General features: G+C 38.8%; 2 protein-coding genes and 1 long non-coding RNA gene across 3 annotated transcripts in view; 2 read left to right on the top strand and 1 right to left on the bottom strand.

The window, feature by feature from the left end:
• Window positions 1–5449, bottom strand: part of LOC132356560 (A disintegrin and metallopeptidase domain 3-like) — a 103185-nt gene extending 97736 nt beyond the window's left edge. The window contains exons 1-3 of the mRNA XM_059909423.1: window positions 5392–5449; window positions 4753–4835; window positions 1229–1284 (exon numbers count right to left, since the gene is read on the bottom strand). Of these exons, the coding sequence (XP_059765406.1) occupies window positions 1229–1284; window positions 4753–4835; window positions 5392–5449 (197 nt within the window). The remainder of the gene's footprint in view (window positions 1–1228; window positions 1285–4752; window positions 4836–5391) is intronic.
• Window positions 5450–6533: 1084 nt separating this feature from the next.
• Window positions 6534–26210, top strand: LOC132356546 (uncharacterized). Its single transcript, XR_009499909.1, has 3 exons — window positions 6534–6608; window positions 19372–19470; window positions 26153–26210. It is a non-coding gene; the product is annotated as an uncharacterized LOC132356546 (long non-coding RNA).
• Window positions 26211–26342: 132 nt separating this feature from the next.
• The window catches only part of LOC132356544 (disintegrin and metalloproteinase domain-containing protein 18-like), a 10461-nt gene continuing 9626 nt past the window's right edge, over window positions 26343–27177 (top strand). Inside the window, exons 1-2 of the mRNA XM_059909398.1 lie at window positions 26343–26397; window positions 26980–27056. Coding sequence (XP_059765381.1) covers window positions 26343–26397; window positions 26980–27056 — 132 coding nt within the window. The remainder of the gene's footprint in view (window positions 26398–26979; window positions 27057–27177) is intronic.

Below are 27177 nucleotides of genomic sequence, written 5' to 3'. Positions count from 1 at the left end.
TAGGCACACCCCATACAGGAAAATGAACTAGCCAATAACTATTTAGAGAAATCATTTAGGGAAATACAACCTGACATTAAAATGAGATACAATATTTTAGTACATCATGCATGCTTTTGGAAATCTAAACTGCTACGGTTTTTAGAAAGTAACTGGCAATATCTCTCAAAATCTTTACATGCTATAAAATGTGAGTAATAAAGAAGGCCTACCTTAGAGGTGGTTGTGAAAATTAGTCAGTTACTACCTGCAAATTGCTCAGAAATACGCCTGGAATATGGTACGTGCTCAATAAATGTCAGTTGCTTTGGTTGCTTTCATTATTATTATTTATTATTATTACTATTACTACTATTATCAGCACTCATCCTGCTTGATCCAGAAGCCCATTTATTGATATCAAGACTATGAAACAAAATCTCTATTGTATAAGAATACACAGATAAAGATGTTTATTGTCAGACTCTATAGTGACAATTCCTGGAAATAACTTCATCACCCATCAATATTACATACTATGGGATCTCATCCATTAAAAATGAGTAAAAATTTATACATAGAGCAAGAAAATAAGTGCCATTATTAAATAAGACCTGACACTTGCAGAACACTATTTCCATCTGTGCAAAAAAACAAAACAAAACAAAACAAAACAAAAAAACCCCTTTTTTGGTAGGTTTCTATATGTTTTATTTCAGGTAAAGATGAAATTTAAAATAGAAAATCATGGAATGATACACACAGGATATTGATACTGGTCTCCTCACAGAGTGGAAGTAGAAAACTGAAGAGATTAAAAATATATCCTATAGCAAAATGAGACAAAACTAGAGTGTAATATCAAGTAAAATGCTTAAAATCATATAATTATGTAAAATGACATGAAACAAATAAAATTAATCATGGACAGATAAACTTACTCCCTTAATAGTTGCGATTATAATTGTACTTTAAGGAGTTACATAAAATGATTTTCATGTATCTGATATACTTTAATATTTATATCATTAAATTACAGTTGGGTTTGAATATTAGATTTAAAAATCTAAAGATAAAGACTCGAAATTCTAGCCTGACATGAATCACCAAGAAGACTTAATATATTAAATAAATATAACCTTTATGCTCTTGAATATTTAGGCTCTAAATTTAGGCTAAATTTAAGGTAGTCATTGTAAAAATGTAAGAAACTAAAAACAACTGTATGAAAAGAAGCATGGCCACTTACTGTTTTTCAAGGTGGAGAGTGTATGTTTTCCTGTCAATTTTGATGGCATAGGTGACCTACAGCAAAGTAGTCAGAGAGAATGTAATTATTAGATATTTCAAATCCTTAAAACTCAAAAGCCCTAATTTTTAAAAATATATGTACTCTTTCATATAAGCATGGATTGTATCATGAGTGTATCAAAATTATATATATATATATATATATATATATATATATATATATATATAATTATAGTTGCAGTTATCTTTCTTCAATCTTGGAATGTGTGACAGAATTAATCATAATCAAACTTACATAAAATCTAGGAGTCTAAATCTATTTCAAAAGTAAGAGCATTAGTCATTAGCATTTAAGTATCATAATCAAATTTTTAACTTCAAATGGTTACATTTAGAAATGCTGAGTAACCTTTGAAGAAACTTGAATTTTATTATCTTTTCCTACTTTGCAATTTTTAGAGCAAATAAATGGAAAATTAAACAATACAAAGCGAGTCCCCTTTTAAGAGTAAACTAAAATTAAACTAAAATCTGATGTTCACCTAAAGACACCATTAAGAAAGTTAAAAGGCAATTCCTAAAGAATGATATTAGCAATTCATATCCAATTGGCCAATCCACATTTGTGTGTCTCATTTCTAACAGTACATCTTTTCCTTCTCCTTTTCGTTTTCCTTAGTCTATCTCACCAAAAGTTCTGTTTTATATTCTTCTCAGAAATCAACTTTTGACATTGTGAATCCAGGCTACTTCAGCTTACTTTTGTCTTTCATTAATTCTACTTCTTAATTTAAGCAGCATCTTTAAGAATTTTAAGGTTATAATTATTTTTCTAATTTTAAATTGCTGACCATTTTTTGTCACCTGTTTAATTATTTGTGGTTATAAATTATGCTCCTATACCATCTTCAGAGCAGGATTCAAATTTTTCTTTGTAATTTCTTCATTCTTGTTCATTGCTTATTATTTAATATCCATTGTGATTTATGATTTCTCCTTCAACCCGTGAATTATGTAGCAGTATATTTTTAAATGTCCAAATACATTTTTCAGTCCTTCTGTTAAGTTTTAACCTAATTGTATTGTTGCCAGATGATGAGTTCTATACTATCCGTACTTGCGTTTCATTTATTTATTTATTTTCCTTGCTGTGGTCAATTCTGTTGAATGACGCTATATATTCTTGAAAAGTATGAGAACTAGTCTTGAGAAGCATTGTTTACAACGGAGATAGAGCATTAAGTGCAGCTTGATTAGAAAAGCTCTTATCTATTTCTAGGGATACCGACAAGTCTGGGTGTTTCTGACTCTTGGCTGACAAGGGCAGAGAGATTTATAATGCACTGTGTAGGGTTCAAAACTCCCCTGGCCAGGGTTAGCTTCTGTTGTGTTTCCCTAACTAGTTTGACAAGACTGGCTTGGCTACTTAAAAAGTCACTGAAAGCTTTTCAAGGAGCTCTCCCAAAGCCAAACTTCCTCCCATAAATCTTGTGATTTCAAGCCAGAGACTCAGCGTGCTCTGGGAGCACAGAGGTTGGGTTCACGGAGAGCTAGCTCATTGCGGATGCTCCCTGGATTCCTGATATTTGCCTGAATTCTCTTTGTCTTGCTGCACCAGAGGTTTTATCATTAACTAAAAGCCTCATGTGTGATATCCCTAGACTCTAGCAAGTCTTAACATAGAGCAGAAAGGGGAAAACAATACATAAACTTCATTGGGTTCACTTTATCCATCAATAAAATGTTTATTTTTGTTGTTCAAATTTTCTTCCTCTTTATGAAGAATTTTATGATTGGCCAATCATAAAATTGAGAAAAACATTTTAAGATCTCTCTATGGAAATGGATTTGAAAATGTCTCCCTGTCATGCTATCAGTTTTCATTTTATATATGCTGAGGACATTTTATTAAATTCATACAAATTTAGAATTGTTATATGTTCCCTGGGAACTGAATATATTATTATTAAGTAACGATGCTTATCTCATAATGTTGGTGTGTGTGTGTGTGTGTGTGTATGCACGCGCACATGTGTGTGTACCAAATACTGTCTTTTTCCTGCTATTATCATGGATCCTCATGTTTTCTTTTGGTAGCATCTTCCCAGTGTACGTTATACTCTCCTAAACATTTCAGCGTCTCCAGATATTCATTTTGGGGCTGTGATAGCTTTTATAAATACATAATCGCTGGTGTTTCTTGGTACCACAAAGTGAGCCAGTCAGAAGTAGACCACTCTATAAAACCTGCCCCAGTGTCTAGTACAGTTTTTCAGCTGGCATTTGAGGACATTCCTCTCCGATCTTGCCACTGAGGTTCTAATCATTGGATTCCTCTGCCATCCCTGTGTATGTTTACATCAACACTTCTTCCTTCTTGAAAACAAAGGGTCCTATCCAAAGCTGCTAATTCTTATTAAAAAAGAAGTCAAAACCAGAAAGAAACTGACAGCTAACAAAATGATTCAAATAGTCAATATACAGAAAGACATCTCTTGTTAAGACTTAACCAAAAAATACCTGTTAAAAGTGAAGCATTTACTAGGATGTACACAAGAGCAAAGATAAGAAGACTGAAGAGACCTGGAGAGGCCTCTGGAAGATAGGCGTCACTATTTCTGTTAATGGGAGTCAAATATAATGCAACTTTTCCAGCAGACATTTTGCAATGCTTATCAAAATTTTTTATAGTGGCTTGCCTGTTGATCCTATTGACTATTCAGGAAGGTTTATGAAACTATCTGCATGTATAAAATTTGAAATGCTATATGATGTTACACATAAGTTATAATGAAGTTAGGAAAAATAATGACAGAGCTGGATTATCATAAAAATAAATCCTAACTCTACACATAAATGAAAAAGCCAATTACAACTCTCATAAATGATCATTAAAAGTATATGTGCATGTGTGTATGTATGTCTCTAAAACTTCATTTCCTTCAAACTTACTGCCTTTAGAAAGTGAGGCGGCCATTCACTTTCTTAATGTCTCTGTACTGTCTAGATTTAATTTTACAATGTACATAATGTACACGCTTTACTATTCTAAGCAGATCAGAAATAACATTACTTTTATTTTTTACAAAGCTTTATATATGCCTATGTATGTAAATACAGGCATGAAGATACGCTTTATATACTGTCATTTTAAAATCATGCTACAAGCTAAATATTAGTATGGCCTCACTTACATAGAAGGCATTTTAAACGTAGAAAGTATTTTTAAACGTACACCTTTTCTAGAGAACAGACCAGTAGACTGTAGACGCCATTTTGTGGGATAGGAATTCGGGGCATTTCTTTTCTCTGAGACTGTGTTTTAAAATTGTTCCGTAACGTTCATCTATTACTTGGGAAATGAAAACAAAACACTTGCTCTCCCTCAGACAAAACCAAAACGTCTCTTGAACACTGTCATTAGGACACAAAATTTCATGAAGGGGTATGCATGAATTGATTTGGGTCTTGCAGTCCAGTAAAAATAAAATACTCATATCTTTTAAGTGATTTCTTAATTACATGCGTTTCTGAAACACCGCCGTCACTGGTGTTTGTCCCAGTCTTCTGTGGCACTGTAATTTGTAGAAGTGATGTTTCAGTGTCTGCAGTAAGGAAAACAGGTGTGAGCGTTCCCCAGCGCACGGCAGCATCCTTATCTTTCCCTTACGTGTCCTCTCCTATCACATCACTCGTGGATCTTCCAAACCCAGCGCGCGCGCGCACACACACACACACACACACACACACACACACAATCACACTGCGCAGGGTTCCAGGAAGAGGCTCCTCTAGAAGCGGGAGTGTTACTACCCCACCACCGTCCAGAGACCCTCGGGGCTGGCTGACCGCAGCCCTGGGTAGGTGAAGAAGGGCTGCTCCCAGGACCCCATCCAGGTTCCCTCCTCCCCCCACCTCCCTGGAAGACAGGCGCCCCCTCCTGCGGTGCAGGGCCCCGGAGTGAGGGACAACTATCCCAGTCCTGCTCGGAGCCCTCCGACCAGCGGGCCCGCCAGGACCCTGAAACTGGGCGGGCTCGGACCCGACGCCGGACTCTCCCCAGCCCGGCCTGGGCTTCTGGAGCAAGGAAGGCGACGCCCCCCGCGCCAAGGGACCCTGCGACGACGGGCCACCCTCCTATCCAGCAGGGTCCTCACTTACGATGGCCCGCGGAGGTCAGCCGGCCCAGCCCAGAGAGAAGCAGCAAGAGAGACAGCATTGCGTGGCCCGCCGGCCTTGCCACCGGGATAGGATGGCGGTTCACTGGAAACGGTGCAGCGAGCGCGCGGGGCCCTGCGCTCTAGGTCCCGTCGGGGAGGGGAGGGAGCTGAGGGGCGGGGAGGGAGGGCAGAGAGGGCGGAGGGGCGGGGCTGGGAGGGAGAGCAGATCGGAGGGGCGGGGCGGGGCGGGGCGGGGCGGGCCTGGAAGCCTGCAGCAGAGGGGCTGGGAGGAAGCTGAGTGGCTGGGCTGAAGACTAAATCCCGAGGTGCCAAGGATACAGAGAGCTATTTTCCATAATGCTTATGATTGCAACAGATAACTACAAAGTCCTTAAGAAAAACATCCCTGGAATGTAAAGCTGGCAAGAGTCGCACTTAATTTTCAAAAAGATTTACACCTTCAAGAGACAGAGAAAGGATTAACAATTACATGTTTTTAAAGGAAGTTGTCTAAGAAAAGGGAGTGTCTGTGTGCCTGTGCCTGTGTGTGTGTGTGTGTGAGAGAGAGAGAGAGAGAGAGAGAGAGAAAGAAGAGTCCTTTTTCATTTCTGGTACCAGAGAAAATTAATGTTTTATTTTATAGATTTGTGTTTACCCTTATAATAGATATAGAAAAGACAGGTTTGTTGACTACTTTATATGAAGGTTACTGAAATTGTTAATGACTAGGCAACTGAAATTACAGTGGCAACACATTTACAAGAAGCAGATTTGTACAGGAGTTGGGAGATAATAAGTTTGGTTGAAGATATGTTGAATTTCAGGCATTTGTGGACTATCAGGTATTCAACAGGTTGTTGGAAATAAAAGTCTGGATCCCTAGAATTTGAACTGAATGCGTAACTTTGCAAATGACATCATACTATACATAGCATAGTACATAGCCCTCCAGCCAGGTCGGACAACTCCAATCCTTCCCCGCCCCTGTCCCGCCCCACCACGCCCCTCTCCGCCCCGCCCCGCCCCGCCCCGCCCCGCCACTCCGCTCTGCCCTCCCTCCCAGCCTCTCCCCGCCTGGACCTAGGGCGCAGGGCCCCGCGCGCTCGCTGCACCGTTTCCAGTGAACCGCCCTCCCGGTGGCGAGGCCGGCCGGCCACGCAATGCTGTCTCTGTTGCTGCTCCTCTCAGGGCTGGGCCGGCTGACCTCCGCGGGCCATCGTAAGTGAGGACCCTGCTGGATAGGAGAGTGGCCCGTCGTCGCAGGGTCCCTTGGCGCGGGGGGCGTCGCCTTCCTTGCTCCAGAAGCCCAGGCCGGGCTGGGGAGAGTCCGTCGTCGGGTCCGAGCCCGCCCAGTTTCAGGGTCCTGGCGGGCCCGCTGGTCGGAGGGCTCCGAGCAGGACTGGGATAGTTGTCCCTCACTCCGGGGCCCTGCACCGCAGGAGGGGGCGCCTGTCTTCCAGGGAGGTGGGGGGAGGAGGGAACCTGGATGGGGTCCTGGGAGCAGCCCTTCTTCACCTACCCAGGGCTGAGGTCAGCCAGCCCCGAGGGTCTCTGGACGGTGGTGGGGTAGAAACACTCCCGCTTCTAGAGGAGCCTCTTCCTGGAACCCTGCGCAGTGTGATTGTGTGTGTGTGTGTGTGTGTGTGTGTGTGTGTGTGCGCGCGCGCGCTGGGCTTGGAAGATCCACGAGTGATGTGATAGGAGAGGACACGTAAGGGAAGGATAAGGATGCTGCCGTGCGCTGGGGAACGCTCACACCTGTTTTCCTTACTGCAAACACTGAAACATCACTTCTACAAATTACAGTGCCACAGAAGACTGGGACAAACACCAGTGACGGCGGTGTTTCAGATACGCATGTAATTAAGAAATCACTTAAAAGATATGAGTATTTTATTTTTGCTAGACTGTGTGAGGGAAAGGATAGTTCGTTATATTTACCCCTATTTTAAACCATTCTATTTGTCCCAGTTCCTTAAGACTACCCAAGCCTTTTTGTGATGTATTACCTTTGTTTCTTGGAGTTTCTTTTTGCTATTATCTTAGAGTATGTGTGCTGTAGACTAAATCTTTTAATTTTCCTCTGTCGGAGAAAGTCTCTCTTTTTCCTTCATTCTTAAAGGATAAATTTGCCAGATGTAGAATTTATGTTGGACAGTAGTGTTCTTGTCAACGTGTGAGAATTGCTCTTGTATTTCCTTTGAGACTTCATGACTTTCAGATGAGAAATGTACTGTCATTCAAACTGGTGTTCTTCTACAGGTTATATGACATTACTGTCTGGTTTCTTTGAAGATATTTTTATTGTTTTCAGTTTAGTCATGATCTTTCTTGTTGTGAGTGACTTTGGACCCATTCTATTTCCAGTTTGATCCGTTTCCAGAATCTAAATGTTTATGTCCTTCATCAATTTTGTGAGGATTTCTGTTGACTTTTTTCTGAATTTATATATATATATATATATTTTTTTTTTTTAAATTTAAGGTGGTAAAAATATTTAATATGAGTTCTAGTCTCTTAACAAATTTTAAGCATACGTTACATTACTGTTGACATCAGTATGTTTTACAGAAGGTCCTGGAGCTTATTGTTCATCTTGCTTAACTGAAACTTTATGCCCATTAAATAGTACCTCATCATTTCCCCCTGGCCAAGCCCCTGGCAAACACCATTCCACTTTTGGGTGGTATGCATTTGACGTCTAAATACATCATAGAAATGGAGTCATGGGGTATTTGTCTTTCTGTGATGGGTCTACTTCATTTATCACAATGTCCTCAAGGTGAATCATGTTGTCGCATATTGCATAACTTACTTCTTTTTTAAGGCTATCTAGTATTCCATAGAATACATATATACCACATTTTCTTATCCACTCCTCTGTGGATGGCCACGTAGGTTTTATTCACATCTTGGCTCTTGCAGATAGTGCTGCAGTAAGCATAGCAGTGCCAATATCTCCTGCAGCTCCTGTGTCAGTTCTTTGGCGTAACTGCCCACAAGTGACATTGCTGGATCACAGGGAAGTTCTGTTTTTCATTTTTACTATATACTATAGCAACCATTTCATATGCTCTTCCCAGTGACAGTGTACAACAGTTCCAGTTTCCCACACCCTCAACAGCACTCTTTGTCCTTTGTTCACATGATAATAGCCCTCCTAACAGTCGTGAGGTGATATCTCACAAAAATAACATTTTGGTGTGAATTTGCATTTTTCTGGTAACTAGTGATCTACGTATTGGCCACTTGGATATCTTCTTTGTTTGTGTCTTATCTAATTTCTTTCATCAATACGTTGTAGTTTTCAGAGTACAAGTTTCCCACCTCCTTGGTTAAATTTGTTTGTAGGTATTCTGTGTGTGTGTGATCTTGTAAATGGATTTGTTTTCTTAATTTCCCTTTCCTTACAAACAGTTCTCTGTGAGTAGAGAAATGTTACTCGTTATTGAATGTTGATTATATATTCTGCAATATTATGGAACTTGTTGTTAGTTCTAAAACTTTGAGGGTTTTTGTGGAGTCTTTAGGTTTTGCTATCTATGAGATCATGTCATCTGCAAACAAAGATATTTTTACTTCTTTCTTTCCAATTTGGATGCCTTTTTATTTTTTTCTCTTCCTAGGTATAACTTTCCATCCAAGATTGAATAGAATTGGTGAGGGTGGGCGTCCTTGCCTTGTTCCTGATCTTAGAGGAAAAGTTTTCAGGTTTTACTGTTGAATATGTTGTTAGCTGTGGGCTTCTCCTATGTGGTCTTTATTAGGTTGTGCTGATTTCATATTATTCCTAGTTTGCTGAGAGTTTTTCTTATGATAGATACTGAAATTTGACAAATTATTTCTCTGTGTATATTGAGATGATCATGTAATTTTGACTCTTTGTCCTTTTAATGTGTTTTATCACATTGATTTTTGAATGTTGAACCATTCTTGCATTGCAAGAATAATTTAACTTGGTCATGGTGTATGACCATTTTAAGGTGCTAGATTTCACTGGATTTGGTTTACTAGTATTTTGTTGATCACTTTTCCATCTATTCATGAGGGATGTTAGCTTGTACTGTTCTTTCCATGTGACTTTTGTATCAGAGTAATGCTGGCTGCATACAATGACTTTGAAAGTGTTCCCCCCTCTTTTATTTTTTGGAAGCATTTGAGAAGGCTTGTGTTAGTTCTTACTTAAGTGTTCTATAGAATTCACCAGTGAAGCCATTTGGTATTGGGCTTCTCCCTGTTAGGAGGTTTGTGATTACCGATTCAGTCTCCATACTAGTTACAGGTCAGTTCGGATTTTCTATTTTTTTCATGAGTCACTCTTCTTAGGTTTCATGTCACTAAGAATTTATCCATCCTCTATGGTATCTGGTTGTTGGTATATAATGTTCATATTATTTTCTTTTGAACCTTCTTATTTTTGTAGCATAAGCTTTCATTTTTCTGATTTTATTTTTGAAACTTCTCGTTTTTTCTTAATCTAGATAGAGTTTTGTCTATTTTATTTATCATTTCAAAAGACCAACTCTTAGTTTTATGATATTGTCTATTGTTTTTCTACGTATTATTTTATTCCTGGTCTATTCTTTGTTATGTTCTTTTTGCTACTTTGAGCTTTCTTTGTTCTTCTTTTAGTTCTTTGAGATGTGAAGTTAGTTTATTAATTTGAGATCTTTTTAATGTATTTGTTTGTAGCTATACATTTACCTCTTTCCTCTGCTTTCACTGGATCCCATAAATTTTGGTATGTTGTGTTTTCTGTTTCATTTGTCTCAAGCTATTTTAAATTTCCTTTTTGATTCTTTTGTTGATCAAAAGTATGTTGTTAATTTCCACATAGCTGTGGATTTTTTACTTATCCTTCCGCTATTCCTTTCTAGTTTCATTCCAAAATGTGTTCAGAAAGGACACATTGTATGATTTAAATCTTCTTAAATTTGTTAAGAGTTACTTTGTGACCAAACATATAATCTATTGTGGGGAAAGCTTGTGTACACTTGAGAAGAGTGTATGTTCTGCTGCTTTTGAGGGGAATGTTCTGTATGTAGCTGCTGGGTAGATTTTGGCTATAATGTTATTTAAGTCCTCTTTTTTGTTTCTTATTCATCTCTGTTCTGCTTCCGCTACCCATTACTGAAAGTGTGGTATTGAAGTTCCCTTCTATTATTGTATTGCTGTCTATATCTCTCCTCAGATTCTGTCAGTGTTTGCTGGGGGTGTATTTAGATGCTCTAATGCTGAGGGTGTATATATTTATAATGGTTATCTTTTCCTGATGGACTAACCCTTTAATCATTATAAAATGTCCTTCTTTGACTCCTGTGACTGTCTTGACTTTATGTCTATTCTGTCTGATGTAAGTATAGCAACACCTGTGCCCGACACACAGTAGGCCAAACTATACCGAAACGTTGGAGTTTGGAGCAGAGAAAGGTTTATTGCACGGCCGTGTAAGGAGACGGGTGCCTTCTGCCTTAAAAAGCCTGAATTTCCCAAAGGCTGTCAGCAAAGCCCTTTTAAAGGCAAGCTGAGGGAGGGGTGTAGTTAGTTGCTGCAAACTTCTTGGTGTTGGATCCTTTGTTCTTGCTGCCCTCCATGTAGGTCAGGTCACGATGTTCCTGTAAACCTCCAACAAGACAAATGTTACTCTCTGTTCGGGTCAAGTCAGGGTCAGGCTGTCCTGTACATTTCAAGCCATAGGCAACATTCTTTTACAAAAGGTGCAGAGCCAGCCTGACTGAGCCCAGGCAACAGAGCACAAAGGTTAAAGTAAAAGGAACAGATCTAATATGGAGTCAGACGTGTTCTTCCCTATTAAACACCTGCTCTCTTTCGGTTGCCATTTATTTGGAATATATATTTTCCATCCCTTTACCTTCAGCCGCTGTATGTCCTTCAATTTAAAGTGAAATTCCTGCAGACAGTATCGAGTTGAAACCTGCCCCCCCCTTTCAGCCTCTTGACATCTTTTGTTTGTGGCATCTAAACATTTACATTTGAAGTGATTATTGATAGGGAAGTTATTTACTAATGCCTTTTTGTTACTTGTTTGATTGATTGATTGACTGTAGTTCTTTTGTCTGTCTTTTCCTCTCTAGCTATCTTTTCTTGAGTTTCACTGATTTTTTTTTTTTTTTTTTTTGGCTCCAGGTGTATTGATTTCTTTGTCTGTTTCTGTTATGTAACCTTTATTGATATTTTCATTTTGGTTACCATGGGGCTTACATGAAATATCATACAACTATAACAGTGTACTTTAAGCTGATAAAAACCTCAATAACATACAAAAAGTCAATTTTACTACTCCCCCTCGTTACATTTTATGTTATCAGTATCACAGTTTACATTACTGCATATTGTGTAAATTTTAACATGTTTTTAGTTACAGTTATTTTTATATACTATTGTTTCTTAACTTTTATTTTAGAATTAAAAGTGATTCAATCACTACCAATACAGTAATATAGTATTTGAAATTTCCTATGCATTTGCCTTTACCAATGACTTTCATTCTTTCTTTTGCTCTCATGTTGCTCTTTAGCACCCTTTCATTTCAAAGTGATGAATTCTCATTTGTATTTCTTGTAATGCAGATACAGTGGTGAGAAATATTTCAGCTTTTGTCTGGAAAAGTCTTTATCCCTCCATTTCTTAAGATTTTTTTTTGGGGGGGGGGAGCAGTTTTAGGTTGCCGGCAAAATTAAGACAATGGTATAGAGTTTTCCAGATATCCTCTGGAGCCACATATGCATAGCTGCTGTCTCTAATAAACTCCCCCAAGCACAGTGGTAGATTTGTTACAGTTGAGGAACCTGTGTGGGCACACTATAATCACCCAAAGTGCATGGGTGACATTTCAGTTCATTTTAGGTCTTGTGTATTCTGTGGGCTTGCACAAACATATAATGACGTGTATCCATCGCTATAGTATCATAGAGAGTATTTTAAGTGCCTTCAAAATCCCCTGTGTTCAGCCTATTCATGGTTCATTGCCACTGTAACCCTGGGCAACGTTTAACTTTCTCCGTAGTTTTGCCTTTTCCAAATTGTTATGTCGTTGGAATCATACAATATGCATCCGTTCAGGTTGGTTTCTTTCACTTAGTAATATGCATTCAAGGTTCCTCCATGTATTGGCGTGGCTTAATAGCTAATTTCTTTTTCCCACTGAATAATAATCCATGGTTTGGGTGCACTATGGTTTATGAATCCATTCGCCTACTTAAAGGCATCTTGGTTGCTTCCAATTTTTGACAATGTTGAAAAAGTTGCTATAAAACGTACATTTGCAGGGTTTTTGTGTGGGTTTAAGTTTTCAGCTCCGTTGGGTAGGTACCAAGGAGTGTGATGGCTAGCTGGATTGGATTGTAAGGGTATGTTTAGTTTTGTGAAATATTCCCAGGTTGTCTTCGACTGGCTGTCTCTACCATTTCGCATTCCCACCAGCAATGAATGAGTGTTCTGTTGCTCCACAAACTTGCCAGCGTCTGTTGTCAGTGTTCTAGATTTTGGCCATTCCTATCTCATTGATGCTTCAATTCTTAAAATTTTTAATATTTCTTTTTTATTTTTCAGCATGATTAGGTGACATCTACAAATAAGTTTTTATATATCTAAAATACAACATGAGTAATTCACATTTTTATTCTCTGTAAAATGATCACCGCAATCAGGTTTATTAACACATATATCACCTCATTTGGTGACCTTTTTTGTGGTAAGAACACTTAAGGTTGACTCTCTTAGCAATATTCAAGTGTATAACACAGTGTGTAACTATGTTAACTATAGTCGCCATGCTGTATATTAGATTGCCAGAGCTTGTTCATCTTGTAAGTGAAGGCTTGTACCCTTTGACGGCATCTCCTTATCTCCCCAAACTTCCTCTCCTCTGTTTCAAGGAATTTACCTTTTTGTTGTAAGATTCCACAAGTAAGTGAGATCATAAAGTGTTTCTGTTTCTCTGTCTGGCTATGTTCACTTAGTAAAATGTTCTCCAGACTAATCCTTCTCACACATGGGTGAATAATATTCATACATATGTGTGATGTATGTCATATGTCATTGGTTGTCTCACATATAGGATATATATCTTACATTTTCTTTATCCACTCATTCACTCTTGGACACTTAGATTGTTTCTATACCTAGGGTATCGTAAATAAAGCTGCAATGAACATGGGCGTGCAGGTGACACTTGGAAATAGCACTTTCCGTCCTTTTGGGTATATATTCAGAAGTGGGATTGCTGTATCATTTGGTTGTTCTATTTTTAAGTTTTTGAGGAACCTCCGTAGTGTTTTCCATAATGGCTATACCAACGTACATTCCCACCAACAATGTGCAAGGGTTCCTTTTTCTCCACATCCAAACAAATAGCAATGTTTATTATTGCTTCTCTTTTTGATAAAACACATCCTAACAGGTGTGAAGTGACATCTCATTGTGGTTTGATTTGTATTTCTTGCTGATTTTGATGGTGAGCACCGTTTCATATACCTGTTGGCAATTTGTTTATCTTCTTTTGGAAAGCTAACTTTTCACGTCCTTTGCCCATTGTGTAATTGGATTATTTGTTTTTCTGCTACTGAGTTATACAAGTTCCTTATATAGTTTTGATCAACTTCTTATCAGAGATATGGTTTGTACATATTTTCTCCCATTCCATAGGTTGTCTTTCCTTTGTGGTGCAGAAGCTGTTTATCAATAGTTTGATGCAGTTCCATTTAAAATTTTTTGCTTTTGTTGCCTGAACTTTTGATCTCAAATCCAAAAAATCATTGTCAAGAATGTTATGGTTCTTCTAGGCTATTTATATTGATATTTTCACATCACATTTAAGTATTTATTTCATTTCTAGTTAACTTTTGTAAGCGGTATAAGATAGGGGTGCAATGTCAGTATTTTGCATTTGAATACCCAGTTTTTATAACAGCTTTTATTGAAGAGACTGTCCTTTCCTCAGTCTGTGTTCTTGGCACCCTTGTCAAAGATTATTTGATGTTATTTGTGTGGATTGGTTTCTGGGCTCTCAATTCTGTTCCATTTTTTTCTCTGCTTAAATGTCAATACCATACTGTTTTGATTACTATAGCCTCTTAATGGTGTTTGAATCAGGAAATGTGATACCTCAGCTTTCTCAAGGTTGCTTTGCCTATCTGGGGTCTTTTGTGGCTCCCTAAGAATTTCAGGATATTTTTTTTCTGGTTCTGTGAAAAATGCCATTAGATTTTTGATAGGAATCACATTGAATCTATAGATCACTTTAGGTAGTTTGGATATTGAACCATACTAATTCCTCCAATCCATGAGCACTGGATATCTTTCCACTGTGTCATAATTTCTTTTATCAGACTGTAGGTTTAGAGTATAAGTCTTTCACCTCCTTAGTTTAATTCAGTGCAAAGTATTTTATTCTTTTGGATACTATTGTAAATGGAATTGTTTTGTTAATTTCTTTTTCTGACATTTTGTTAGTTTGTAGAAACACAAATGATTTTTTATGTTGATTTTGTACTCTGTAGCGTTACTCAATTTACTAATTTTTCCTTTTTAACCTGTGTTGTAATTGCTTACATTATTTCAGTTTTGAATGTTGAACCTGCTTTGCATACCTGGGATGAATCCCACTTGGTTTTGGTTTACAATTTTTAAATTAATTGTTGGCCTCTATTTGCCAATATGTTGTTGAGAAATTTTGCATATATGCTCGTGAGAGATATTGGTTTGTAGTTCTTTTATTTAATGTCATCGGATGTTTTGTTGTTCGAATAATACTGGCCCCACAGAATGAGTTAGAAGTGTTTCCTCTGTTTCTATATTTTGAAAGAGTGTGTAGAGAATTGGTACACTTTATTCCTTAAGTGTTTGGCAGAATTAAAAACTGAACCCAATCAGGGCCTGCTGCTTTCTGATTTGGAAGGTTATCAGTTTTATTCAACTTCTTTAATAGACACAGACAGATTGAGATCGCCTGTTTCCTCTTCTGTGAGATTTGGTAGATGGTGTGTTTCAAGCAGTTGGACCATTTCATCTAGGATTTCAGATTTGTGGGCACAGAGTTGTTCATCACATTCCTTTATTGTCCTTTTAATGGGCATGTGGTATATACTTAAAACACTTCTTTTCTACTGGTGTTGGTAATTAGTATCCTCTCCCTTCACTTAACACGCCGAGCGAGAGGTTTATCAATTTTATTGATCTTATCAAAGAACCGGCTTGGTTTTCATTGATTTTCTCTATTGATTTCCTGTGTTTTCAATGTCATTGATTTCTACTTCAATTCTTATAATTCCTCTTCTGCTGCTTCCCTTGGATTTAATTTGCTCTTCTCTTTTTAGTTTCCCAAGGGGGAAACTTAAATTACTGATTTTAGATCTTTGTTCTTTTGTCCTGTATGTGTTCAATTCTATAAATTTCCCTCTAAGCACGACTTTTGCTGTATCCTACAACATTTTGCAAATTTGTGTTTCCTTTTGCATGGAGTTAAAAATATTGTAAAATTTATTTGGAGATTTCTTTTCTGACCCATGTGTTCCTCAGAAGCATGTTTTTTAACCTTCATGTATTTTGGGATCTTCCAGCCGTCCTCCTGTTATTGATTTCTAGCTTAATTCTGTCATGGTCTGAGAACAGACATTGTATGATTTCTGTTCTTTTAAGTTTGTTAAGGTTTGTTTCATGGCTCACAATGTCAATCCTGGTGAATGTTGCGTATGAACTTGAGAAAATGTGTATTCTGCTGTGGTTGGATGACGTAGTCTATAGACATCAGTTACGTCCAGTTAATTGATGTTGCTGAGCTTAACTGTGCCCACTGTCAACTAACAATGCCATCTTTCGCGTAGTGTGAGTCCCTTATAATAAACTGTCATCCCAGTTCCTCCCTCCCATTCCTTGTATCATTGCTGTCCTTCATTTCACTTGTATATAAGCATATATATAATATTTATACAGACTATGTGTTATATATTTAATATACACAATAGGTACATAAGCATATGCAAATACATTGTTGCTATGATTTGAAGAAACTGTTCTATCAGTCAAGACTGTGAAAAATAAACATTGTTATTATCACTATTCCTTCTTCATTGGTCTGCCTTCTGCATGTAGATCCAAGTTTCTGACCTATATCATTCTCCTGTGCTGGACCCCCAGGCTGGGGAGCCTGACGTGGGGCCCAGAACTCTTACTCCTGTGGAAAAGCCTCTGGAATATACTTATTCTCCTGTTTGTTGGTTGCCCACCTGGGGTGGGAGGTATGGGATTTGATTTTATCATGAGTCCACCTCTCCTACCTGTCTTGTTATAGTTCCTTGTTTATGTCTTTAGTTGTAGAAGATATTTTCTAGTAGGTTCCAGTGGTTGTCATTGATGGTCATCTGCAGATAGTTGTGATTTGGGTTTGCTCATGAGAGGAGGTGAGCTCAGAGTTTGTCTACTCCATCACCTTGGCCTGGGTTTGGTTTGCTAATGTTTTGTGAAGTTATTTGCATTGGTGTTCATCAGGAATATTGATGTGTAATTTTCTTTTTTTATGATGTGTCAGGGTAATGTTGGCCTCATAAAATGTTTAGCAAGTGTTCCTCCTACCTTAATTTTTGTAAGTTTGAAACTGGTAGATATTAAATACTAGAATATTTGATAGAATTTATCAGTAAAGCCATCTGTTCCTGGACTTTTGTTTGTTAGGGGATTTTCAGTCTCCTTTCTAGCAATTGTTCTATTCAGTTTTTCTATGTCTTCATGATCCAGTCTTGAAATATTGTATGTTTCTAGGAATTTATTCATTTCTTCTAGGTTGTTCAATTTGTCAGCATATAGTTGATCATACAAATCCTTTGTATTTCTGTGGTATTAGTTTTTACTTCTCCTCTGCCATTTCTTTTATCTATTTATTTTTAACATCTTTATTGGAGTATAATTGCTTTACAATGGTTTGTTAGTTTCTGCTGTATAACAAAGTGAATCAGCTATACATATACATATATCCCCATATCCCCTCCCTCTTGTGTCTCCCTCCCACCCTCCCTATCCCACCCCTCTAGGTGGTCACAAGCACCGAGCTGATATCCCTCTGCTATGCAGCTGCTTCCCACTAGCTATTTTACATTTGGTAGTGTATGTATGTCAGTGCTACTCTCTCACTTCGTCCCAGCTTACCCTTCCACCTCCCCATGTCTTCAAGTCCATTCTCTACGTCTGCGTCTTTATTCCTGTCCTGCCCCTAGGTTCTTCAGGACCACTTTTTTTTGTTGTTTTTTTTAGATTCTCTATATATGTATTAGCATACGGTATTTGTTTTTCTCTTTCTGACTTACTTCACTATGTATGACAGACTCTAGGTCCATCCACTTCACTACAAATAACTTAATTTCGTTTCCTTTTATGGCTGAGTAATATTCCGTTGTATATAAGTGCCACATCTTTATCCATTCATCTGTTGATGGACACTTAGGTTGCTTCCATGTCCTGACTATTGTAAATAGTGCTGCAGTGAACATTGTGGTATATGACTCTTTTTGAATTATGGTTTTCTCCGGGTATATGCCCAGTAGTGGGATTGCTGGGTCATATGATAATTCTATTTTTAGTTTTTTAAGGAACCTCCATACTGTTCACCATAGTGGCTGTATCAATTTACTTTCCCACCAACAGTGCAAGAAAAGTCCCTTTTCTGCACACCCTTTCCAGCATTTATTGTTTGTAGACTTTTTGATGATGGCCATTCTGACTGGTGTGAGGTGATACCTCGCTGTAGTTTTGATTTGCATTTCTCTAATGATTAGTGATGTTGAGCATCCTTTCATGTGTTTGTTTGCAATATGTATACCTTCTTTGGAGAAATGTCTGTTTAGGTCTTCTGCCCATTTTTGGATTGGGTTGTTTGTTTTTTTGATATTGAGTTGCATGATCTGCTTGTATATTTTGGAGTTTAATGCTTTCTGAGTTGCTTCATTTGCAAATATTTTCTCCCATTCTGAGGGTTGTCTTTTGGTCTTGTTTATGGTTTCCTTTGCTGTGCAGAAGCTTTTAAGTTTCATTAAGTCCCATTTGTTTATTTTTGTTTTTATTTGCAATACTCTAAGAGGTGGGTCAAAAAAGATCTTGCTGTTTTTTGACAGAGTGTTCTTCCTAGGTTTTCCTCTAAGAGTTTTATAGTGTGCAGTCTTACATTTAGGTCTTTAATCCATTTTGAGCTTATTTTTGTGTATGGTGTTAGGGAGTGTTCTAATTCATTCTTTTACATGTAGCTGTCCAGTTTTCCCAGCCCCACTTATTGAAGAGACTATTCTTTTCTCCATTGTATATAGTCTTGCCTACTTTGTTATAGATTAATTGACTATAGGTGCATGGGTTTATTTCTGGGCTTTCTATCCTGTTCCATTAATCTATATTTCTGTTTTTGTGCCAGTACCATACTGTTTTGATGACTGTAGCTTTGTAGTATACACTGAACTTAGAGAGTCTGATTCCTCCAGCTCCATTTTTCTTTCTCAAGATTGCTTTGGCTATTCGGGGTCTTTTGTATTTCCATACAAACTGTAAAATTTTTTGTTATAATTCTGTGAAAAATGCCATTGGTAATTTGGTAGAGATTGCATTGACTCTGTAGATTGCTTTGGGTAGTATAGTCATTTTCACAATATTGATTCTTCCAATCCAAGAACATGGTATATCTCTCCATCTGTTTGTGTCATCTTTGATTTCTTTCATCAGTGTCTTATAGTTTTCTGAGTACAGGTCTTTGACCTCCTTAGATAGCTTTGAGCATGGAATCATGAATAATTTCATTACCATCTTTTCTTCCTATATCAAAATATATTAAGTTTAAATGAAGTGGTGTTAAAAGTAAATAGAGAAGTAAAAATCATACTGTTATTTTAATTAACTTAGAGACATACTTTAGTATATTGTGACAATAAATAAAATTGTCAGATTGAAAACTCCTATTATTTAACTTGATTATACTTGCTTTTAGGGTTGCACTCATTAAAAATGCTGTAAACCTGAAAGTTTTACTCTGATTGGAAAAGCAGAGTGTGGTATTGTACGATGCTGTGACAAAAACACTTGTAAGGTAAGTTTTCAAAATATTACTTTCTTTTCTTTTATGAAATTTGGCGTTCTTGTGGGTTCATTTTTAGCTTTTTTTTCACTTTTATTTTTACTCATCGTTGAAATCTAATACTTTATGTACTCGATTCATACACAGTTGATTTCAGAACTGAGAGGAGGTCCTTAGGTCTTTTTCAACCTCCTTCGTAACACTGCCTCTCACTGTATTGTTTCAATCTCTACTCAAGACCCATCCTGTTATTGCATTTAATAACAGTTCCAGGTAATTTGGGGCCTATGAGCTCCTCTTGGTCGTGCCTGAATGTAGCTCTTCATGATCGAACAACTTATGACAAAATTATGAACAAACCACACAACACACACTTGACATGCAATATTTGAAAAAACAGACAATTATAATAATAAAAAACCCTCATTTTGAAAGTAGCAGAAAAGGAATCCATATAGAATAGTCAGCAATATGTAGCATATCTAATGTGAAGATTAGCTTTGGCAAGACCCTGGAAGTGACTGACTGAATCCTTGACTTCCCTTGGGAAGTTTTCCATTCAATTTTCCTTCATAGCCACATCTGATAGGAGACTGGGTAAGATCTCTGTTCTAGGGATTGCTTCATTTTAGCAACTCACCTTTTTTGTGTCACTTTCAGGGGTCTATGACAAACATAAAGACTGATTAATGAGAGGTTTTGTTGCCAAGTTTGTTTTTTCTTTGTCCATGAAATCTCTCCAAACATCATTTTCTTTGCTCTATGTGTGTTCCTTTTCACCCAGTGGGCTAGTTTTTAAAGTCAGTGGTCATTTGTTTCAAGACACATGAAAGTAGAGGCCAGCCTAGGGTTTCCACTTCTTAGCAATAAACCTTGCTGCCCTTTCCTTCACCAGAGCTCTCATCTTAGTCTTTGTCTCCAAATCAGTGGGACTGAGCAGTCAGACTTTTCTAAACAGTCCATTGCCCTCTACCTACATCTCAAAGGATGATTCTTTACAACAGAGGTAGTTGCTACATTTGGTCGAATGAAAATTCATAGTATAAGTTACTAGGGAGGGCTTCAGGGTAACAGCTAAATGTATTATGTTAGTTCACATTAATTTTATTATGTATTATAGCACGGAATGTGGCTTTTGCTGTCATTTAAAGGCTCACAGGTGCCTTACACTCTGCACTCTTACGGGTGGCCATAAGCTTAAAAGGCTTTCTATTTTCTTCTCTGTCCACTTTCAGCTAGGCTAGTTTCCACTGACTTTTGTCTGCAATTTAGTGATCTGATCCAGTTTCTTTCCTATAAATTTTCATTTTAGATGGACACAAGTCCAAGTGCAAAGACATGGAAGACCAATAGTTTAACCAGCTGTATTTCTGACACATACAGTGATTAATATGTTTTTAGCCAGTACTCAGACATTCCTATATGAAATTTAAGAAACTGTGATTGGTACTGCATAACACCAGTTATTATGGGTCAGTTGTATCTTGATGAACAGCCAAGCAAAGAATAACAAACAAACACTTATGAAGCTTAAGTAAGGCATGAGTCTAGCTTTGTGCTCAGGTGAATCTTTGTTTGGAACAGGAGCAACAGGATTCTTATTCTACATCTGTTGGATATCCTTGCCTTTTTGTTGGCAGTTCTCAAACAAGCTTTTCCTGTAGGCAGCACAGATAGCTCATTGCAGTTCCTGGCTTTTCTAGTCCATAGTGTGTGATATTTCAGAAGAGCAGAGGGATCCTGTTTCCCAACATCCATCTCCACCCCTGGTAGTGGCAGAAACCCTGACCCACACTACATTCTAAGTTAAATTCCCACCACTGTGTCTAGGGAGAAGTGTTGCGATTATCATCCTGAGTCAGCAGCAGTTTCATGTGATTTATAAACTCCTCATGGTGCAAGTGGAGTTAGTCCTGAAAGGAAAATTACTTGAAATGCTAAAAGGATAAAGATGTCAAAATTAAGAAACATTTTAGAAACATGGTAAAGACTGGCATTTGAGTTAGTTAGAACATCTCAGGAGTGCAACTAATTAGTCCCCAAGAATCAAAAGCTGGAAAACAAATACACGTAGTTTTATATCAAATATTTTCTATTTATCTTGAAGTAAATATTCAGGATAACCAGAGCATTTTAACTATGAGAACTTTCACCAGAGCCATTGTTTTAAATTGAAGTGCAAATCACACAATAAAAAAATTAACCGTTTTCAAGTGAACAGTTCAGCAGCATTTAGTGCGTCCACAATGTTGTGCAACCACCTCGACCTGGTTCCACAGCAGGTTCTGCATCCGAACAGGAGACCCCGACCCATTACGCACGTACCTTCCTTTCTCCCTTCCCCTCAGTGCCTGGCAACCAGCAATCTGCATTCCGCCTCTATGGGTTTACCTACTCTGGACATTTCATATAGGTAGAACCATACAATGTGTGACCTTTGTGTCTGGTTTTCTTCACTAAATACAGTGTTTTCAAGTTTCAATCACCTTGTAGCACATATCAGTACTCCATTCCTTTACATGGCTGAAAATATGCCATTGTCCATTCCCAGTTTGTTTATCCATTCATGCATTCATGGACAGTGGTATTCTTTCTGATCTCTTTCACCAGAACTTTTAAGTAAATTCATAATTTAACTTTAAATACTTACAAATATAACAATAATGGAAATGATAGTTACAAATATAATGCTCCTATTTAAAATTTTTACATTTGTTTTACTCCTTGAAAACAAATAGTTGTTTTTCTTTGTCTCACAGATAGCTGAAAGAGGACATCTGTGTAGGAGAAGCATAGATCCATGTGATTTTCCAAGATATTGCACTGGGGAATCTGAGTTTTGTGTACCTGATATGAAATCTGCTGATTTAGAACCAAGAGAATGAATTGAGAGTTTGGCTGTAGAGTGTAAGAAAAAGTGCTTAAATGATGTTCATTGCTGTACAGCAGGAAGAGAGCGAGGCTACCATGTAAAGCCAGACCTCTCTGTGTCTAAATTTGTGCGCTTAATATATTTAAAAATTTATTTTAAAATGTATGGATGTTGAAAGAGAAAATCTGTGTAGGTAACCATGAGCCAGGACCAGTGTCTTCTGATATGCCACAATTAAAAGGTTACATTTCCTCATAGATGAATCGAACATAGTTGAAGCATTTTTGACGTGGTAAGGGAGGGATTTAGCAAGATATGGTGCGCTTTTTACAAAATTCACAGGGATATATTAGGAGAAAATTCAGTCAGAACTGGAGACTAGTGAAATGGAATGCACAGGAAAAGTGTGATGAGGGCAGGATTGGGTAAGACGGAAAGAACAACAAAGTTTTCAGAGACCTAACGGGGTAGATTTGGTTGAAGTGGTGACTGGATGGATGTATTTGGGTTAGAATAAAAGAGAACTACAAAGACAAACATTTCTGACACAATGGATAATGACAGCTTTTACTAATGGCATGTTGTACAGCAGGTGAGAACCAGCTTGGTTTTGGAGCGATGAAGCGGAGGGGAGTAAGAAGGAGTTTGTTCTGAACATGTGTGTGTGGGACACCTGTTGAAAATGCACAGAGGACTGTTGGGAGTTCTCTTCCTCTGTAGATAAAAATAGAGAAAAGAGTAATTATTTCCTTCTTCACATATTGTATTGCTCTTTTCCTCTCTGTTTCCTTGTTCGTGATTTTCTTTGACCCATGTAAAACATAGAGTCTGTGTAAATGAGACATACATAAACACCAGTTTATAGCATTTCCTTTTAATGTGGCTATCACAGGTGTTTCTGGAAAATATCAAAAAAAAGAAAAAAACTTGGGTTTACAAATTCTGTAGAGCACAGGTATAGATTGTGACAGTATCAACTGTCTTACCATACTAATTGATATACCTGTAGTTGTGTAGCAAAATTAGACAGCTTTTATTAACAATTTATAAAATGTAGCATTTCTATTTTTCAATATTTCTTTTACAACAGTGACTAAACAATATTGTCAAAAGCCGTAGCTTGGAGAAAAGATATTACCAAGAAATTCACTGTTAACTGGCCTGATTCAAGAATGAAAAACATCTGCTTTTCTCTCCTTTTGTGATGGCTTAAAGCTTTCAGTTTCAAAAACCAAAATAAATCCTGTGAGTGAAAGTATGTAGGCTTGTGTCTGTTGATTCTGTTCTCAAACTCAAGTTTGTGTGCCTGACGCACAGTGAGGCCAAACAAAGGGAAACATCAGTGCTTGGAGAAGAGAAAGGGATATTGCAAGGGCCATCCAAGGAGAACGGACAGCTCATGCTCAAAAATGCCAAACTCCCTGATGGCTTTTGGGGAAGAGTGTTTATAGGCAGAATTTGGGGCAAGGGCTGCAGGGTGTGGAACCTTCCCCTGATTGGTTGGTGGTGAGGTAACAGGGCGCTGCTCCAGGAATCTCAGTCATCAGCCTTTCCAGCCAGTGTGGGTCCACATGCTTGTGCTCAGCCTGAAGTGACTTCCTGCAGCTGGCTTGAGGGGGCCCTAGTTCCTGTTGAAGAGCTCAGACATACACGTCAGATGGTTCTGCACATCCTGGAAGAGGAACAGCACCAGGCCCCCTGCTGCACTGTTGTTTCTTCCTGCCTTCCCTCACTTCCCTGATTAATAACTGTTTGAATACACCCTTTGGAACTCAGGGAAGGTCTAGGAAGCTGAAAGCCTTTTTTCCGACACACTGGGAGCTGGGGACTCGGAAGGCCTTTGGTGCCCAGGAGGGCCCACAGGGGGCCTTCTATTGCCATGATCCTCTAGTAGGAAATGAGCAGGTTGGCCTCTTTTGAACCTGCGAGGCTGCTGCATCCCAAACGGAAAACATTCTATTGTGCACTCCTGCCGCCGACTGCCCTTAGATACCCATGGCCCTGCTAATCGCTCCCATCTCAAGAGAGGACACCTAGAATCCGCACCTCTCCAGTAGTTCATGATTCTCATCCCCAACCCATTCCAAGCTTCGGGATATTGAGAGGAAGGGTTGCTAGACAAGGTCAGCCGCAGAGCCCTCAGAGAGTCACTAGAATCCGTTCTATCTTCAAGGAATTGCTCACACTGAGTTCCTGGTCATAGATAACTGTCCTGTCTCCAGGTGATACTTCCCTGCCCTCGTGGAAATTGAGCTCTAGAATATATCTTTGTCCTTTGCAGGAACCCAGACTTGCTGCTCTTTCCTGACTGAAGCTGAGCTTTTCTGGGTGACAGTTTCTTGCTTCAGTGCCCCCTCTCTTCATCTCCCTCTTCCTGAGATGGGTGCGCTTCTGCACACCTCAAAGCATTATTTGTGGATTAGACATCCATCAGCCTATCTGGAGTCTAATTAGGACTTACAGAATTTCCATCAATATAAATGAAGGTGCTCCTGGGTCGGGGGTGGGAGCATCTCATCACAAAGACCAAGAGTTTCCTTTTCCAAATGAGCAACTGATGAATGGATACACAAGATGTGGTCCATCCATACAATGGGATAGTATTCAGCCACAAAAAGGAAGGAAGCACTGATACTGCTACAACGTGGATGAACCTTGAAACCGTTATGCTAAGTGACTAAAGCCAGTCACAAAAACCATGTATTATGCCTTTGTATGAAACATCCAGAACAGGGACATCTAGAGAGACTAAGATTAGTGGTTGTTTACTGCTGAAAGTGGGGGTGGAGAATGAAAAGCTGGGGTGGGTGATGGTAATAACTAAAGGGTAGAGGACTTGTTTTTGAGATGAGGGAACTGAAATTGACTGTGGTAACGGTTGCACATATCTGTGAATACACTAAAAACCCTACAATCATTCACCTGTGTGCTTTAAGTGGGTGAAGTCTGTGGTAAAAATAATACATATCCGGATGACTCTACCATAACTTTCCCTCATCCCCTTTGCCACTAACTTATTTGGGGCCATTATGATCACGGTTCTGCCTTATTTAATCATAGTTTCTCAGGATCAGTTTCCCAGGAGTACTACCACCTAGCAGGTCCAAGTTTTAGACCTGAGCAGAGTTTATTTTTGCAACTGTTGGTACTATACATCCTTGCTGTGGAGTGTCCTGGGATAAAGGAAGGTGTGGGTGAGTGGCAGGCAGAAGCTGAGTTAGGTTTTGAGCATGTGCACCTTAAGATATTTGTCAGAAAATTCAAAGACAATTACATATTCTGTCTTCTGCAGTGGTGTCACTTTCCCTCTCTGAGTTTGTCTTGCTGGCCTTCCCATTTCTAAAACTTCCTTTTTACGGTTCTAACAGTAACTGTTAACAAGATGCACTAAGGTTCCATTTCAAAGTTTTCTTTCCTTTCCTCAACAGATTATAATCTAACATTGTACGAATAGGCACACAGTTGAAGAATTGTGCTTTTTATTTCCTTATCCAGGATCGAGTTCAATATTTTTTATTTTTCTTTGTTTGCAAATATTTTTTAAAAGATTATTAAGTCGGCAGTAACACGATTTAAGTAGAAAATTTCTTGTAAAAAATAGTTAATATACCTATTTTCCTCTTTCTCTTCCACCACAGTAAATAAACGTTGTGAGAAAACTGTAACATGGAGAAAGGAAGTTACCAGAAACTTCCGCAGAAAAGCAAATAATGCTTATTTGCCCCTTTATCCCTACTGAAGCATTTAAAAGATGTACACTTAGTCACCACAAACCAGCTGTGCGAAGACACTTAGGCTTTTGTCTGCTGTTTCTTCTCCCAGCCCCGAGTGCCCAGCCACTCAGGATGCCCAAGGATGAGCCCGCACAGCTGAAAGCGACTGCGAGGCCCTGGTCCTCACCCCCAGGGCCCGGGGGCCTAGCGCGCTGAACCCCTGAGTGCTGCTGCCCGCGAGCCTCAGGGCTGCCCAACGGTCTCTGACCTTGGCCGTGCTTCCAGCGCCCCGCCCAGCGATGTTCGTACTCCTTGCACTGCTTGCTGAGCTTGGAGGGCTGCACGCCCTCCAGGGTAAGACCGCGGAGCCTCGACTTCCTTATCCCTCCTTTGGCTTCCGAGCAGGGCTGGGATTTTCCTGGGGAGCAATTCCTGTAGCTCTGGGACCCCTACCGCCCCTTTCCCGGATTCCCTGCCTGTGCTTTCCTCCCACACCCCACCCCTACGCCACGCACCCCCGACCAGGGCAGGGGAAGGAAGATGTTAGCCAAGGAGTCCACTCTCTGCATCAAGGGTCCAGTGTCTCAGCAGCTGAAGGTCCTTCTCGGTCACCCACTCTGTGGCCAGAGGATATACGAGGTTCGCCACTGCCCTGGATGTATTCCTCAGAGACCCGAGAGAAACGGGTCCCAACGCGGTTATGGAAACGAACAGGATGGTCCTATAGAACTGCAATGGCTAATTTTTGTTGACTTGTTTGTATCTTAGCCATTTTCAGTGTGCCATTGAAAATCTATTGAAATCTGTGGACCAAGAAGGAGGGTAGACACGTGTAGATTAAATTGACTTACAATTGTGGACCCCACCATGGACTCAAACTTAAGAACCCATGCTTGACTCAGCACTGTTGCAAAAAATCCCATTTTCTTTCTACAGATTCTGAGGGAATGTTCCTGTATGTCACAGTTCCACAGAAGATGAGGTCGAATGAGAGTGAAGATTCAGAGAAGCAGGTGAATGATCAAGGATATTAGTTTTATAATTTAAAAGTTTAAGACGATTTTTCTTTACCTTTGTATTGAATCAGATCCTACTGATTTGTATTCACTTGCAAAGCAACATATTTTCATTGCT

The sequence above is a fragment of the Balaenoptera ricei genome, chromosome 21, assembly GCF_028023285.1.
Source record: "Balaenoptera ricei isolate mBalRic1 chromosome 21, mBalRic1.hap2, whole genome shotgun sequence".
NCBI lineage: Eukaryota > Metazoa > Chordata > Mammalia > Artiodactyla > Balaenopteridae > Balaenoptera > Balaenoptera ricei.
Note: the sequence above shows the minus strand (reverse complement) of the source record. Positions and strands in the feature narration are given on the sequence as shown.